At 41.1% G+C, this 18,379-nt stretch overlaps 1 protein-coding gene and 1 long non-coding RNA gene across 2 annotated transcripts; one reads left to right on the top strand and one right to left on the bottom strand.

The window, feature by feature from the left end:
• The first annotated feature begins 3,630 nt into the window (after positions 1–3,630).
• LOC143861239 (uncharacterized) lies at positions 3,631–5,019 on the top strand. The gene has a single exon (XM_077372170.1). The coding sequence runs from the start codon at positions 3,631–3,633 to the stop codon at positions 5,017–5,019; it is 1,389 nt and encodes a 462-aa protein (XP_077228285.1).
• A 1,772-nt stretch (positions 5,020–6,791) lies between these two features.
• On the bottom strand, positions 6,792–10,269 carry LOC143862197 (uncharacterized). Its single transcript, XR_013240207.1, has 3 exons — positions 9,877–10,269; positions 7,355–7,449; positions 6,792–7,263 (listed from the first exon to the last, which is right to left on the bottom strand). It is a non-coding gene; the product is annotated as an uncharacterized LOC143862197 (long non-coding RNA).
• Between the last annotated feature and the right edge of the window lie 8,110 nt (positions 10,270–18,379).

Here is an 18,379-nt window from a genome sequence, read left to right on the forward strand (position 1 = left end):
TTGTGTCTTTGTAAAAAAGATTATATAAATCATGGGTCCAAAGCCTCTATTTTCATTATGAGATTGAAGCAATGGAGGCATTAAAGATTACTAAGGTAGCACTGGTTTTCTTGGTGATTTTTTATATTGGAGGCGGTTATGGAGCAAGAGATTTTGAGATCAAAAGACTAGTTCCAAGTGGCCCAGATCCCATTCCACCCCCTTTCCATTTCGCATCTGAGAGAGATTTTGAGATCAAAAGACTTGTTCCAAGTGGCCCTGATCCCATTCTACCTCCTTTCCATTTCGCTTCTGAGAGAGATTTTGAGATCAAAAGACTTATTCCAAGTGGCTCAGATCCCATTCCACCTCTTTTCCATTTCGCTTCTGATAGAGATTTTGAGATCAAAAGACTTATTCCAAGTGGCCCAGATCCCATTCCACCTCCTTTCCATTTTGCTTCTGAGAGAGATTTTGAGATCAAAAGACTTGTTCCAAGTGGCCCAGATCCCATTCCACCTCCTTTCCATTTCGCTTCTGAGAGAGATTTTGAGATCAAAAGACTTGTTCCCAGTGGCCCAAATCGCATGGAATCTCCTGACTCTCCCTGTCGGAGCGGGTAGGATGGTGTCGTGTTGTGGTGGACCCATAACATGCATAAAATAAGGAGAAAGAGTTGTTTTAGGAAACAAAGTAAGCTTTTTGTTTTCATTCTTAGTCTTGAGGGCTTTTACTTGTGTTTTGGCACATTGAATGAACTTGAAAACAAAGTAAGCTTTTTGTTATTCTCTTCTCCATCATCTTCTTGTTGTTGTTGTTTTTCTTCTTATATTTTATCAATTTGAATTTTGAGGAGTACAACCAAGCGTGTTGTCTCAATAAAAAAACAAAAAAAACTGCATAAACCACACTGAAAGAGAGAGATTTAATTTCCCTTGCATGGGAAGTACCATCGATCTATTCTGATAGAGGTTAACATGCATGAAATGAACTAATTCTATTAAATAGAAATGTTTATGTACGATTAATGGGATTTGAGGAGCTGATTCAATTCCCTTAGGCAGTAGATTTGAAATTTTGGCGGAGAATTTGAAACAGATTTCCAATGGGGTTCACATAGATCGGCCTTGGTAAAATAATCTAACTAGCCGGACAATACTGGCCATCGAAGCAATTCAAGAAAATTTGTTTTCTTTTACAAATTTTTCGATAGTTAAAATAGGTTCATGCAAAGTAGTCTTATAGAAATTTGAGAATGGGAACGAGACTCCTCATCATGCCTATAGCATGGGGTGAACACCCCCCACCACCTCCAATAACTTTTAAAATCCCTAGAAATACAGGCAAACTGTTTTAGGATTTAATCTATATTAGGCCGGGCCATGTAAGCGGCCCCAATAACCAATGCAGGCAAAGTGTAAATTAGCGCCCCCCCCACAAAAAAAAGGAATAATTACCAAAGGGGGACAAAAATTAGGCAAAATTATCAACTGGACCCAAGCTTTTCAGAAATTACCAATGGGGGACAAAATATGTACGGATGGAGAAATGTGGTCCAAAATGCCCTTTTCTTTTCTTAAAGACCACGTTCATTTTTACTTTTCTACTTTTCCCTCTTCCCTCTTCTTTACTGTTTCCATTTTCTACTTTGGTTTTTTAATCTAGCATTGGAGGTGGGAAAACTCGACAAATACGTGAGTAGTTTTTTTTTTTTTTTTTCATTTTCTATATCTAGGTTTTGTTTTTCATTTTTTTAGGGTTTTGTATTTTGTTCCTCTCTAATGATTTCTGGTGGATAACCCTATTTTGAGAGTTGAAAACCCGATTTCAGGTGGATACCCTATTTTGAGGTTTTGTTTTGAGAGTTGGAAACCCTCTTTAGATATTTTGTAAGCCCCATTTAGATACTTGAAAACCCCTCTTTTATAGACCTTAAAACCTTTGACAACATCCTTCTAGAGAGTTGAAAACCCCTCTCTTATAGACTTTAAAAGCTTTGAAAACCCCCTCCTAGAGAGTTGAAAACCCGATTTCATACATAATCCAATTTAGATAATGGATAACTCCCTTCATAGATTTGAAAAGCCCCCTTCTAAAGTCTTGAAACCCCTCTAGATACTGGATACCCCCAATTAACCACATGATAAGCCTTTTTGTACTTGAAAATCCTCCTTTAGATATCTGTTAACCCCAATTTAGGTACTTGATAATCCCTGGGACCTGAGAAGCCCTCTATAAACACTTGAAAATCCCCATTTAGGTACTTGATCAGCCCTATTTTAGACTTGAGCCCCCCTAGCCAACTATGTTTATTGACTTCATAACCCTCCTTCTTGAGACTTTAAAACCCCATTTAGAGTGTTGACAACCCTGTTTAGAGATTTGAGAACTCCTCTTATTTCAACATTGTTCTTCTGATATCTTGTGTGTCTTTGCAAGTGTTTAAAAAAATGGCCGAAACAATGGTTTCTCTTCTTTTACACTATGATGGAAATTTGAAGGATGAAGTTTCGTTGGAATATATCGGTGGGAGGAAGACATTCTTATCGATTAGACGACGAATCAATTTCCAACAATTTAAAGTTCTAATCCAGAAAAGAATCAGAACTATATAAGGGCAGGTGATTGAATCCATAAAGCGTCGATACATTGTTGATCCATATATATCCACTTTAATGGATGTCGATAATGATGATGCCTTCCAAACCATCATGAGGATGTTTGACAAAGATGTGTTTAATTCTATGATGATATACATATTAAAAAGCATTAGTGACAATGGTAGAAATTCATTGTATTCGTCAATGCTGCCTCCAATCAATGTTTGTATTACGGGACCCTCTAATAATGTAGCCATTTCGTCTACTTCGAATCCACCCCAAAATCTTCCTCGAGAAACAGAAAATGTCAATTGTTCCCCATGTTTTGAAGTGGATTTGTAAAGAGACTACGATGATGAACTTGATGGTACCAATATAGGAGGTGATTCAACACAACCGACTCTAAGGTATTGTACTTCTTTACCAATGGTTTTCCCCCTTCAATATTTCAAAATTAATCAATCTACTCACCTGATTATATATTGCTGAACTATGCAGGTCTCGCATTGACCTAACTGAAGAATTTACACATGATTAGACGGACCATGCCACTAAAGATATCCATGACAGACAAAGTGATGGAGATTTGGAAATGCACTTCGACAATGAATTTCAAGATGATTTTTGTGTCATGAGGTTATTTTGAAGAAGATAGGAATGATGATGATGATGATGATGATGATGATGATCATAGTGACGATGATCATGATGGCATTGATGATTAACATGATGTTGATGATGGAAATCTTAGTGTTAGTCTGAGCGCTCAGCCTACCATAGGGGGTTTCCAATCATTCCCTCATAACAGTAGGCTGCAAATGGAAGTAGATTATATGTTTGTTGGGGCTCATGAGGTAAATGCTGATAATGTTGAGCTTGAGAAGTTAACGTGTGGGGCAATGTTTGCTGATATGAAACAGTTCAAGCGGTAGTTCGAGAGTATGCAATTCAGCAAAGATTTAAGTTTGTGAAATCAAAGTCAACACCAAAAAAATATGCCGTCCGATGAAAGGAAGAAGGTTGCAAATGGCGTATATCTGGTATTAATCATATGACTTATGTGTTAGTAAAGACGTTTGTTCCCGACCATACGTGCAGAACTCAACTAAGGGGCCATGATCACCCTCTTGTAACATCAACTTGGGTTGCTAAGATATGCTTACGCATATTCGGTCGCCCAGAAGAGATCGGGACAAGGATCATAAGAGAATATATCAAGATGCATTTGGGTATAACTATAAGCTATCGAAAAGCGTACATTGCGATGAACATCATCCTTGAAATTAAGTGTGGGAATGTTGAGGACTCTTACCGCATATTGCCTGCACTTTCAGTTGAGATGATGAGAAGAAATCCTGGTACCTATATGCGTGTTTTCCGTGGAAGAGATTTACATCCAAGGGGAGATGATAGGTTTGTTCGCTTATTTTGGACAATTGGTCTCAGCATACGTTCCTTTAATCGAACACTCAGACCTATAGTTTTGGTCGATGGTACACATCTACGAGGAAAGTATCTAGGAATCTTATTGATTGCAGTCGGGGTTGACGGTAACAACGGATTATTTCCATTAGCGTTTGCAGTTGTCGAGACCGAGAACAAAGGTAGTTGGAGATGGTTTCTTAGGTTGGTGAGAGAAAACCTAATGTCAGCGGAGACGAACGTATTCACCATATGCTCTGATCGACAGAAGGGGTTGATGCAAGCAATACCTATAGAATTACCTAATGCAAATCATAGTTATTGCATGCGTCACCTCGCCGCCAATTTCTATTCTGTGTTCAAAGATCTTTTACTTAAGAAATTATTTTGGAGACCTGCACGGGCATTGAGAGAGAGTGTTTTTAAAGAAACAATGGAGAAGATTAAGGAAAGGAATGAAAAAGAAAATGCACACAAGTGGATAAATGACATTCACAAGGAACATTGGGCTAGTTTTTATTTTAAGGGGGATAGATATGATGTATTGACGACCAATAGGTCAGAGTGTTTCAATATTGTCTTGAAGGATGCGAGAAAATTGCTGATTGCATCATTGGCAGAACATACTCGATGGAAGACTTCCGACTTCTTGCAGAAACGTCAAGAAATGGGTCAAGGTTGGCAGACAAAGTTGACCCATTACGCAGAAGAACATATGACATTGGCAAGGGAAGAAAGCCGCCAATATACAGCTTATCGAATATGTGTTCATGATTATGAAGTAAAGTCCCTTGAAAATGTTGATACTGTGAACCTACACCTGCAAACATGTACCTGTCTTGCTTTCCAAACGATTGGACTACCGTGCGGGCCATGGCAGCTATTGGCATCACAGATTTTGATCCTTACGATTACTGCAAAGAATGGTATCTTGTATAGAGGTATCGAGATACATACGATGAGGTGTTGCACCCTACACTTGATCGGACCCAATGGCAAGTTCCTCCATAACCTTTAATGACACTATTACCACCACGTGCAAAGAGGCCACCTGGAAGGCCGCGTACGAGAAGAACGGATCGTGAATTACAAAGCGGATTACATTACAATTGCACCACATGTGGACAACTTGGTCACAACAAAAGAAGTTGCAATGAACCTCCCATCGTAAGACAACCTGTTGACGAAACTGTCATTGGACCTTCTGCACCTATTTTCAACATGTACGTGGTACACATTATATGAATTATTCTTTTTCTAGAAAAAATGTTTTCCAAGAATAATTAACCGTCGTGCTGGTATTTTTTAGGTCTGGTGTACCTTGTGAACCTCATTTCTTCTTGTAAAGGTGTGTTCCTGAGACAATGCATCGATGGCTTCACTCTCTCTTTTGAAAGACAAGTGGATTAGTTGTATATGATGGATGACTTCAGTCTATTTTTTTGGAAGACAAGTGGATTAGTTGCATACGATGGATGACTTCAGTCTCTTTTTTTGGAAGACAAGTCAATTACTTGTAAATGATATATTTTTTATGTACTTAGCCAGACAAGGTGGCTACAAAACATTTTTGTGGCTACTTAACCATTCTAATTTTTTTTGTACTAAATGAATTGGGATGTAATACATGAAGCACATTGAATGAATACAACATCATTTTCTTTGGATCCATATCTTTTGTTATTCCATCATGAGTAGAATTGTAATTCCGTTGGAGGATTGTCAAGTTACTGGTAGAGAATTATCAAGTCCTTATTTTTGGGTTACAATGTAGAAAAATTGGGGTCACCAAAATCGAAATGGGATCATCAAGTCCGGGTGTGTTGGCCTAAGTTACTGGCCGATCCACATGGGGTTTTCAAGTCATCAGTTTTTGGGTCATCAGGTATAAAAAATGGGGTCACCAAAATTGAAACATTATCATCAAGTCCATGTGTGTGGGCCGAAGTTACTGGCCAATCCACATGGGGTTTTCAAGTCGTCGGTTTTGGGGTCATCTGGTATAAAAAATGGGGTCACCAAAATCGAAATGGGATCATCAAGTCAATGTTTGTTGGCCAAAGTTACTGGCCGATCCACATGGGGTTTTCAAGTCATCGGTTTTGGGGTCATCAGGTATAAAAAATGAGGTCACCAAAATCGAAATGGGATCATCAAGTCCATGTGTGTTGGCCAAAGTTACTGGCCGATCCACATGGGGTTTTCAAGTCATCGGTTTTGGGGTCATCTGGTATAAAAATGGGTCACCAAAATCGAAATGGGATCATCAAGTCCATGTGTGTTGGCCGAAGTTACTGACCAATCCACATGGGGTTTTCAAGTCATCGGTTTTGGGGTCATCAGGTATAAAAAATGGGGTCACCAAAATCGAAATAGGATCATCAAGTCCATGTGTGTTGGCCAAAGTTACTGGCCGATCCACATGGGGTTTTCAAGTCATCGATTTTGGGGTCATCAGGTATAAAAAATGGGGTCACCAAAATTGAAATGGGATCATCAAGTCCGGGTGTGTTGGTGAATATGAGTGGTGTTCTGGAGTTTAAAATGGAGGTGTTTTGGACTCTTACAAGGGGGTTTTCAAGTGTCCGAAATGGGCTTATTAGGTATCAAAAAATGGGGTTAGCAAAATCGATTTTGGAGTTATCAAGTTCAGGGAAGCTTACAAAATCTGGTTACATACATGGTAAATTTAACTTGTGTACATATACAAAAGAAAATTTGTTCACACAATCACATCATCCAACCTGTTTACATATCAGTGTCCACATCATTTCTCCTATTGAAGTTTTGAACAACGCAATATACAACCTATGTACTCAACAACCTGTTTACAGAACAACCCATTTACACAACAACCTGTTTTGAACAACAACATGTTTACACAATCACATCGTGTAACCTGTTTACATATCAGTGTCCACATCATTTCTCTTATTGAAGTTTTGAACAACGCAGTATACAACATGTGTACTCAACAACCTGTTTACAGAACAACCCATTTACACAACAACTTGTTTTGAACAACAACCTGTTTACACAATCACATCATTTTAAGTTTTGAACAACGCAACAACTCAAACACAACAATCACATCCGTCTACAACATTTCTCCTATTGAAGTTCACATCTCCCAAACTCTCCTCGTATAAATCATTGACATAGTTCCAGTTGCATCTGACGAATGTCATCCGGACCAAAATTGAAAGCGACCCCACTATACATATGCTCGATCCCTTTCATCACAAATAGTCCACAGTCAAATCTGCAAAACAATAGGTAATGTAAATGGAATAGGAATAAACTATGAATGACATAAAAGCATTCAAATTTAAAAAGTTTATAGGCTGCCTTACCCGTTATCTTGTCGTGGGAAGTCTGCCACTTAGGCATATGGAAAGTGGTCTATGTCACAACCCTGGGACTTAAAATATTCTTTCATCAAGGCTACCTAGAGATAAAATCAGAAATGAAATATAACTATTTGACATATCTAAGAATCTTAGACCATCACTGAAAATGTTAATGTAATTACCGTATGGCGTGCTAGTTCCTCGAATTTAAGCTCTTTTGAGGAGTTGCACTCGAAGAAGGATTTTTTAACCATGTCAAGCACAAGCAGAACCCAGTGGTTGTTTTGACATAATGGGATCAAGACCATATTAATCTCTTCACACAGGATATCTATAAGTCTAGCATTCAATATCCCTTTCGCAAGTTCATAATATTTGAGCTTTGTTTTCTCATCCATGGTATGAAGTCTAGAAATAAGATTTCCCTGTTCAAGGAAAGTCCTTGTGGTACCCTGATCCCGCGAGAGGGGTGTGGGGCGCGAGCCGCCGCTCTCTCTCTCTTGGTCTCTCGTATCCACGCGATTGGCGTGTGCATTTTATTATTGATTTGAATTAATCTTTCCTGTGAACTTGGGATCACTAAGGCAATCCGAATTCCACACGAAAGAGACTGACAGAGTCGCCACCTAGATGTGGGATCTAGGACCCGTAATTAACCAGAAATCTAGACTCGCTACCTGGTTACGAGAATGGAAGGTATGGGGAGTTATCCACCACATGCACCATTCTTGCCCGATAATCGGTCTTCGATTCCAAAAGCTAACTCTTTTAAATTTATTTTAAATGGCTCATTCAACTCTATGTTAATGTGCGAACTAAGTGACATGCATCCTATGATCTAATTTCAATGTGAATCCTAAATGTGTATCTTGATTTATTAATTTGTCTGGATTCAATCTAAGTGAAAGTTCTCCTAAAATTCTAATTTCATGGAAAGTCCTAAGTGATTTGATTAAGCATTTACAAGAAAATTAATATACAAAACACCACAATTTGTTTGTGGTGCCGACTCGCGGGTGGTATGCCATCAGACATCCAAGCTGCCTACGTACCCAAGCCTCACTGGGATCAGAGTCGACGTAGTTCGGTGCACCTAAGCTAAGCTACATATGCCTAACTCAACTAGGACACCGATCTAGACGGGATTGACTGTTTCAACAGTTTTAAGAGGAATTATTTAATTCAAGTTGAGGATTTTATTATCTTAGGATTTCATCTAAGATGCTATATGATTCTTATCTGAATGCAAGTTGTCCCTTAGACTAATGCAGGTTTTGCCTACATCCTAGTTTACTAGGCTTGTCCTAGGGAAAGATCGGGTGACTAGTGTAACTTGACCTATGGCACGGTTGCTATACATAGCAAGCGTCCGTGATGAGGCTGGACTCCTAACTCTAGGACTCCCTAAAACTTAGGACACAACACGACACGACACCATTGTTCCTAAATTGGGCTCTAAGGGTTCTTACGACGGAAACCATAATCCAATGGTTCCGAGAGACACGAGATGAATCGAGATGATGAATAGTGTGAGGGAATGGGAAAGATAGAGAAATGTGCGACTGAACTTGGGAGTGCCAAATTGCCTACGTACCCCGCGATGGGGATCAAGCCACACGTAGTTCCGCTGGCGAGGTTGCTTGGATTTTGGAAGACAGAATTGGTATTTGTATCTGGAATCGGGTTTGCATTTGAGCATTGGACTTGAGATTCAGAAACATTGATCTAGCAATGGGATTTTGGAATTGGGAATTTGCATCAAAGAATTGAGCATATAGGAATCATCAAGGGTTTGAATTTTCGGAATTCAAAGTGGGCGGGCTTATGAGATTTGGCCAAATGGATTCAGACATGCGACTCGGATTGTGTTGGGATATGACTTGGTTGGATTGGGTTAATGGTTAGGGTCAAGTGAGTCAGGTCTAAGTTAGGAGCAAACCCGAGACTAGCCATGGTCTAACTAGGAGGAAGCAGGGTACAAACCAGGGTGCGGACCAGGGTGCACCAGGGTGCGAACCAGCAGGGAACCAGGGTGCGAACCAGCAGGGAACCAGGGTGCGAACCAGCAGGGGAACCAGGGTGCAACCAGCAACGAACCTGGGTGCAACCAGGGTCTAACCAGAGTGCGAACCAGCAGGGAACCAGGGTGCGAACCAATATCGAACCAGGGTGCGAACCAGTAGGGAACCAGGGTGCAACCAGCAGGGAACCAGGGTGCAACCAGTAGGGAACCAGGGTGCAACCAGCAGGGAAGCAGGGTGCGAACCAGTAGGGAACCAGGGTGCGAACCAGTAGGGAACCAGGGTGCAACCAGCAGGGAACCAGGGTGCGAATCAGTAGGGAACCAGGGTGCAACCAGCATCGAACCTGGGTGCAACCAGCAGCGAACCTGGGTGCAACCAGGGTCTAACCAGAGGCTAACCAGGGGGAAAACAGACCCTACATCCTTCCTAACATGGTTTTTCTTTTAAAGTAAAAGATATGTATGAAAACAGACCCTACATAGAATTGAAATAAATGCCTACCTCTTTGGAAACCCACTTTGTGTTTGATTTTTCTTTGATGTTAATTCTTTGAAGATGATTCCTTGCTTGATAATGACTGCTTTTGATATATATCACCCAACGTATAAAATCGCCCGATCCGGCAAGGATGGCCGAACCCTTGAAGAGATGAGGGAGAGGGATGAATTTTCTAAGAGAGGGGTTCTTTTTTTTCTCCTCTTGGATGGTGGGATGAGAGGGTATTTATAGGAGAATGGGATAGGAGGTTAGGTGAGGTTAGGTGGTTTTGGATGGTTAGGATGAGAGGATGAGGTTAGGTAAGGTTAGGTGGGGTTAGGTAAGGTTAGGTGAGGTTAGGTGAGGTTAGGTGAGGTTTGGATGGTTAGGATGAGAGGAGAGGTTAGGTGAGGTTAGGTGAGGTTTGGATGGTTAGGATGAGAGGAGAGGTTAGGTGGTTTTGGATGGTTAGACCCAGGTCAAGATCTGCCATTGATCTAACGATTTACGGAAATCGGGTCTCGGAATGGAATCAGGGTCCGGGCTATGAAGTGACCCTAGCTTATTTTGTCCCGATTGATGATCCGTAAAGTCAGATCAAGATATTAATGACCTAAAACATATAAATCAATGATAGAGGGGGTTCTCACATGGATTTAACACACTAATTTATTTGTTGATTAAAACAAAACAAAATGGGGTGTCTACAGATGCCCCTCTTTGGTAGAGATGACGTAGTCATTGAATACCAAAGTTAAAAATGACAGAACCATTTTGCGTAGCTTTAATCGACAAAGGACTCTCTAGACACAACGCACCTTAACATAATGCAAAACCTTAGATGAAACCCTAGAACTTGAATAATAAAAAAAACTCGATGCGGCGCCGTTCACAAACGGGCAATTAGAGAATGAGATATCATTTTCGAATGGATTCTGAAGGGAAAGGACAAAGATCGCTCTCAAACAGTTTTTAGAAGGAGATGAGACGCCGCTCACAAGCGGGTTCAACGAGGATAAGAAGCATTCCCAAATGGACTTGGATAATGAGGCACCGTTCACAAACGGCCTCAAGGAGGATAGAAAACCATTCACAGATGGACTCGAGAAATGAGGCACCGTTCACAAACGGGCTCAAGGAGAAGACAAGACCATTCACAAATGGACTCGAGAAATGAGGCACCGTTCACAAACGGGCTCAAGGAGAAGACAAGACCATTCACAAATGGACTCGAGAAATGAGGCACCGTTCACAAACGGGCTCAAGGAGGACGATACCATTCACAAATGGATTCGAGAAAAGAGGCACCATTCACAAACGGACTCAAGGATAAGACAAGACCATTCACAAATGGACTCGAGAAATGGGGCACCATTCACAAACGGGCTCAAGGAGAAGACGAGACCATTCACAAATGGACTCGAGAAATGAGGCACAGTTCACAAACGGGCTCAAGGAGAAGACGAGACCATTCACAAATGGATTCGAGAAATGAGGCACCATTCACAAACGGGTTCAAGGAGAAGACGAGACCATTCACAAATGGACTCGAGAAATGAGGCACCTTTCACAAGAGGGCTCAAAGAGGACATGAGACCATTCACAAATGGACTCAGAAAATGAGACACCGTTCACAAACGGGTTCAAGGAGAAGACGAGACCATTCACCAATGGACTAGAGAAATGAGGCACCATTCACAAACGGGCTCAAGGAGGACATGAGACCATTCACAAATGGACTCAAAAAAATGAGACACCGTTCAAAAACGGGTTCAAGAAGAAGACGAGACCATTCACAAATGGACTCGAGAAATGAGGCGGCCCCCGTTCACAAACGGGCTCGAAGAATTTAGAGATTTTTTATGAACTTGAATTTGACGTAGGATTGGATTTTTTATTTTTTATTTAATTAAGGATTTGGATTTGATAATTTTTTTTATTTTTGGAAAATGAGGTACCGTCCGCAAACGGGCTCAAGGAGAAGATGAGACCATTCACAAATGGCCTCGAGAAAAGAGGCACCGTTCACAAACGGGCTCAAAGAGGACATGAGACCATTCACAAATGGACTCAGAGAATGAGAAACCTGTTCACAAACGGGTTCAAGGAGAAGACGAGACCATTCACAAATGGACTCGAGAAATGATGCACCTTTCACAAAAGGGCTCAAAGAGGACATGAGATTTTTCATGAACTTGAATTTGATGTAAGATTGGATTTGTTTGAATCGGGGATTGGATTTGATGAATTTTTTTTATTTTTGAGAAATGAGGTACCGTCCGCAAACGGGCTCAAGGAAAAGACGAGACCATTCACAAATGGCCTCGAGAAAAGAGGCACCGTTCACAAACGGGCTCAAAGAATTTAGAGGTTTTCATGAATTTGAATTCGACGTAGAATTGGATTTTTTTTTAATTAAGGATTTGGATTTGATAAATTTTTTTTTTTTTTGGAAAATGAGGTACCGTCCGCAAACGGGCTCAAGGAGAAGATGAGACCATTCACAAATGGCCTCGAGAAAAGAGGCACCGTTCACAAACGGGCTCAAAGAGGACATGAGACCATTCACAAATGGACTCAGAGAATGAGAAACCTGTTCACAAACGGGTTCAGGGAGAAGACGAGACCATTCACAAATGGACTCGAGAAATGAGGCACCTTTCACAAAAGGGCTCAAAGAGGACATGAGATTTTTCATGAACTTGAATTTGACGTAAGATTGGATTTGTTTGAATCAGGGATTGGATTTGATGAATTTTTATTTTTGGGAAATGAGGTACCGTCAGCAAACGGGCTCAAGGAGAAGACGAGACCATTCACAAATGGCCTCGAGAAAAGAGGCACCGTTCACAAACGGGCTCGAAGAATTTAGAGGTTTTCATGAATTTGAATTTGACGTAGAATTGGATTTGATGAATTTTGGATTTTTTTTTTTTTTTTTTTTGAACTCAATGAAATCGGGGACATTATAAATCACGCCCAGTAAAGACAGTGGAAACCAAGACTTTGACGAATGATGAGACGACCAACCTTATGAACGAAGAACCATTAGTAACAAGGATGGATTAGGAACACTTTTATGAAACTTCAACAAGATTTTTCTCAATGAGACTGTTGGTCTTGTCTTCTGGGGATTTTGATAACTGAAACCTTGAACAAGACATTTGAGATTGGTAATTTAGAACAATGGCTCTCTCGGATATAATCATGGAAAAGTGGGATTTGCCTCTTGACAGGTGTTTAGATAAACATTTCTTGACCAGGATAGTATTTAACAAACTGGAAGGAGATTCCGAATTTTAATGGTTCGTCTTTCTGAGAAATTGGCTCAACCACCATTGCATCTGGGGCTCTTCCAAGCTTAAGGTGCCTTCCTGGGGTATGATCTTTTTACGGAAGCTGGGCTTTCTGATGTTTCTACTTCTGAACTCTTCTGAGTTGATCTTCTTTGAAATGTAGCTGTTTGACTAGATTCTCGAACCCTTTCAGGTATAATTGCAGGGAGCTGCCTAGGCCGGGCCTCCTTCACCAAGACAGTTACATCATTTGGACATAGGAACGACGATTGACTCTTTCTAAAGAGAAAACTTAGATGAAAGGCACTACTCAAAGGATTGAGCAGCCCTGAAGGAGTGAACTTAGAATAACAAAGATTGACTGACTATACTGACAAACACAGTGATGCTTCTGACTTAGTTAACGTTTTATTTGGTAAATCTATCATTTCAAGGAATTTTTTTTTTTTTTTTTTTTTTTGAAATCATAAACACTGGACTTCTTCCTCGAAACAGTAATGCCTCAAGAATTTAATTACGACCCCTAAGATTGCTTAGCTTCAATGCCCCCAGTTTTGAGGATATCACTTGAATTTGCTTGAACTTCAGTTGATCTTCAGTCTTGATACCGGCTGTTGCCTTCTTATACTGATTCTCTTACCGTGACCAAGTCACCTCTTCAGGGTTTTTAACTTGGCGGACCACGCTAACCTTAACTTTTGCCTGAACCACCTTTCTAGGTTTTCGATCCAGCAGGCTATCCCCTTAGCTTTTGCCTAAGCCTCCCTTTTGGGTTTTCAACTTAGCAGGGGAATGATCTTAAATTTTGCCTAGACCGCCCTTTCAGGTTTTCAGTCTAGCAGATCTTCAAACTCCGTTCTTTTTCTTATTCATCATTTTTTTTTATTGTGTCTCGGGATCTAGCTCATTAGTTCTGAACACCGGAAGGACTTTATAGGTAGGATAGGGTTTTTCAAAGAATGGCTTAAGGCTCAACAAAGATTTCGACCGAACCTGTGAACAGGTTGCCTACATATCCCAAGGTAGGAATCAGGTCGTGTGTAGGTCAAGGCGAATGCCCCTAGTTTGAAGATAAATTGTTTGAAGGTTAATTGATTTTTCTTTTTTCTTTTCTTTCTGGAATAATTAACTTCTCTTCTTTTGGAACTTGTCCCTCTTTTTTTTTTTTTGGAACGATTGATTTTTCTTTTTCTTTTCTTTTTTTTGAATCGACCGAATTCGGTTTAACCGAGCTGCCTACGTACCCCAGTGTAGGGATCAGGTCTCGCGTAGTTCGGGGGCGAATGCCCCGAGTTTGATGGGTTTTCAAGAAAATTTTACTCAGGCTCGAAGGGTTTGCAATCGGTATTCTTTTGACGTTGGGTTCTGATTTTGGGATTTATTCGGCCAAAGGAGGCCTTCTGATGTTCAAATTGGGAATCGATCCAGGTTACTAGGGTCCCTCTGGTACTGATTATTTATTTCTTTATTTTCTTTTGTTTTTTTTTTTCACGGAGTTTGACGGCATTTCCAGGTAAGAGATAATGGATCTTCTTCTTCCAAGATTCTAAAGCGTGCTTTTGACTTTCATAGAGCGAAACTTGTTCTTTGACATCCTCCATCTATGGATTCGTACTCTCGATATCTGATGATCACTTTTCATTGTTTGCTCTTGAACTTTTCATCTTGAATTTGTTGGCTTTATGTTATGAATTTGAGAACCAAGGTCATTGATTAGAAATATGAAAGTTGTTTCCACTCTATGCCCCTTGTATAGCATATATCTTCTCACTTTCTTCATTTTCTTTGAGCTTTCCATCTATGTCTTGCCCCTGGTATCGGTTGTAGCTTTTCTAGACAATCTTCTTATTCTTGAAATAATTTTATCAATTCTTCACACTCTTTAGAGGGTAATGTATTTTCAATCGGCATTCACTGAATCAAAGTTTCAGTGCCAGTGTTTATCATTTCAATTTCATCTTTGAAAGGTTGGGATTGGCGCTCCTCCTCTCGTTCAAGTAATTGCTGTGACTCAAGTGGAGTTTCGTCAATTTTGTCCTCATTTGAGGAGGGAGTCTTATTTTAAGATCAGAAGCACACTTAAGAAACAGACACAAGTGAACTTTTTGGAACTGACTGAAATTTTATTTAAAGAAAAGCTATTACATCAGACGACCTATCCTGAACATGCTCAGGATTCACAACTCTAAATAAGAAAGGGAAACAGAAGATAACTTGCCTGGACTAGGCATTGACCTTTAACTGTAAGACCGGACTCAACAATTATACTGACCATGATGACTGACTCAACATAAAATAGTAAGTGACTAAAACTTTAACTGCTGCAACTGTTTGGCGTTGAAGGCTCGGCGAAGGCTGGTTCGTTCTGAACATCATCATGGCTGATACTTTCAATTTTGGACAATGATGACTGATTCGCATAGGGGAATGCCCCTAGCTCAAGGATTCTGAAAGTGAACTCTGAAGGACTTAGCAAAATAATCTTGAAAAGGTAGCCCCTAGAGGAGGAAGAGATCAAGGGTACAGGCAAGATTGGATCATCAAGATTGCACGATCAAATGATTGAGACACAATTTCCGCCAATGAAGACACAATCGAATCCCACAAAAGACGAATGATAGACACATGATCAAAAGATGAGATTGCATAGGATTACTTTCAACGGATAGATCATGAATGACTAATCCTATGAGATCTTTGGAAATGATGGGATTTATATCCTAACCCCAAAGGGAAAGTTTTTATTCTTCACACATTTTATCAGTGTTACCTGAAGGCATCAACCCTAATCCTAATCTAGCGGAGTGGAGATAGGATCTCAACTCATGACTTTGTTTGTGTACCTAGGACCGATCGTAGCCATTGGAAGATGGACTACGGTCTAATCTAGATACAAATGGGTAGGATATTCTAAACTAGGCTCACACATGTGATGCACATGTGTTCGTATACTACATGCATGTGTGGGTTAATCTAGGGGTAAGGCCAAGAGTTCCCTTAGCGCGAATCCATGTTCGATATACTGTACCAGTGTCCGGCGTATCAGTACGTGCGAACTAAGTGACATGCATCCTATGATCTAATTTCAATGTGAATCCTAAATGTGTATCTTGATTTATTAATTTGTCTGGATTCAATCTAAGTGAAAGTTCTCCTAAAATTCTAATTTCATGGAAAGTCCTAAGTGATTTGATTAAGCATTTACAAGAAAATTAATATACAAAACACCACAATTTGTTTGTGGTGCCGACTCGCGGGTGGTATGCCATCAGACATCCAAGCTGCCTACGTACCCAAGCCTCACTGGGATCAGAGTCGACGTAGTTCGGTGCACCTAAGCTAAGCTACATATGCCTAACTCAACTAGGACACCGATCTAGACGGGATTGACTGTTTCAACAGTTTTAAGAGGAATTATTTAATTCAAGTTGAGGATTTTATTATCTTAGGATTTCATCTAAGATGTTATATGATTCTTATCTGAATGCAAGTTGTCCCTTAGACTAATGCAGGTTTTGCCTACATCCTAGTTTACTAGGCTTGTCCTAGGGAAAGATCGGGTGACTAGTGTAACTTGACCTATGGCACGGTTGCTATACATAGCAAGCGTCCGTGATGAGGCTGGACTCCTAACTCTAGGACTCCCTAAAACTTAGGACACAACACGACACGACACCATTGTTCCTAAATTGGGCTCTAAGGGTTCTTACGACGGAAACCATAATCCAATGGTTCCGAGAGACACGAGATGAATCGAGATGATGAATAGTGTGAGGGAATGGGAAAGATAGAGAAATGTGCGACTGAACTTGGGAGTGCCAAATTGCCTACGTACCCCGCGATGGGGATCAAGCCACACGTAGTTCCGCTGGCGAGGTTGCTTGGATTTTGGAAGACAGAATTGGTATTTGTATCTGGAATCGGGTTTGCATTTGAGCATTGGACTTGAGATTCAGAAACATTGATCTAGCAATGGGATTTTGGAATTGGGAATTTGCATCAAAGAATTGAGCATATAGGAATCATCAAGGGTTTGAATTTTCGGAATTCAAAGTGGGCGGGCTTATGAGATTTGGCCAAATGGATTCAGACATGCGACTCGGATTGTGTTGGGATATGACTTGGTTGGATTGGGTTAATGGTTAGGGTCAAGTGAGTCAGGTCTAAGTTAGGAGCAAACCCGAGACTAGCCATGGTCTAACTAGGAGGAAGCAGGGTACAAACCAGGGTGCGGACCAGGGTGCACCAGGGTGCGAACCAGCAGGGAACCAGGGTGCGAACCAGCAGGGAACCAGGGTGCGAACCAGCAGGGGAACCAGGGTGCAACCAGCAACGAACCTGGGTGCAACCAGGGTCTAACCAGAGTGCGAACCAGCAGGGAACCAGGGTGCGAACCAATATCGAACCAGGGTGCGAACCAGTAGGGAACCAGGGTGCAACCAGCAGGGAACCAGGGTGCAACCAGTAGGGAACCAGGGTGCAACCAGCAGGGAAGCAGGGTGCGAACCAGTAGGGAACCAGGGTGCGAACCAGTAGGGAACCAGGGTGCAACCAGCAGGGAACCAGGGTGCGAATCAGTAGGGAACCAGGGTGCAACCAGCATCGAACCTGGGTGCAACCAGCAGCGAACCTGGGTGCAACCAGGGTCTAACCAGAGGCTAACCAGGGGGAAAACAGACCCTACATCCTTCCTAACATGGTTTTTCTTTTAAAGTAAAAGATATGTATGAAAACAGACCCTACATAGAATTGAAATAAATGCCTACCTCTTTGGAAACCCACTTTGTGTTTGATTTTTCTTTGATGTTAATTCTTTGAAGATGATTCCTTGCTTGATAATGACTGCTTTTGATATATATCACCCAACGTATAAAATCGCCCGATCCGGCAAGGATGGCCGAACCCTTGAAGAGATGAGGGAGAGGGATGAATTTTCTAAGAGAGGGGTTCTTTTTTTTCTCCTCTTGGATGGTGGGATGAGAGGGTATTTATAGGAGAATGGGATAGGAGGTTAGGTGAGGTTAGGTGGTTTTGGATGGTTAGGATGAGAGGATGAGGTTAGGTAAGGTTAGGTGGGGTTAGGTAAGGTTAGGTGAGGTTAGGTGAGGTTAGGTGAGGTTTGGATGGTTAGGATGAGAGGAGAGGTTAGGTGAGGTTAGGTGAGGTTTGGATGGTTAGGATGAGAGGAGAGGTTAGGTGGTTTTGGATGGTTAGACCCAGGTCAAGATCTG

This window comes from Tasmannia lanceolata, unplaced genomic scaffold (assembly GCF_043159265.1).
Source record: "Tasmannia lanceolata isolate RefF3 unplaced genomic scaffold, GAP_Taslan_0.1 ptg000037l, whole genome shotgun sequence".
NCBI classification, from domain to species: domain Eukaryota; kingdom Viridiplantae; phylum Streptophyta; class Magnoliopsida; order Canellales; family Winteraceae; genus Tasmannia; species Tasmannia lanceolata.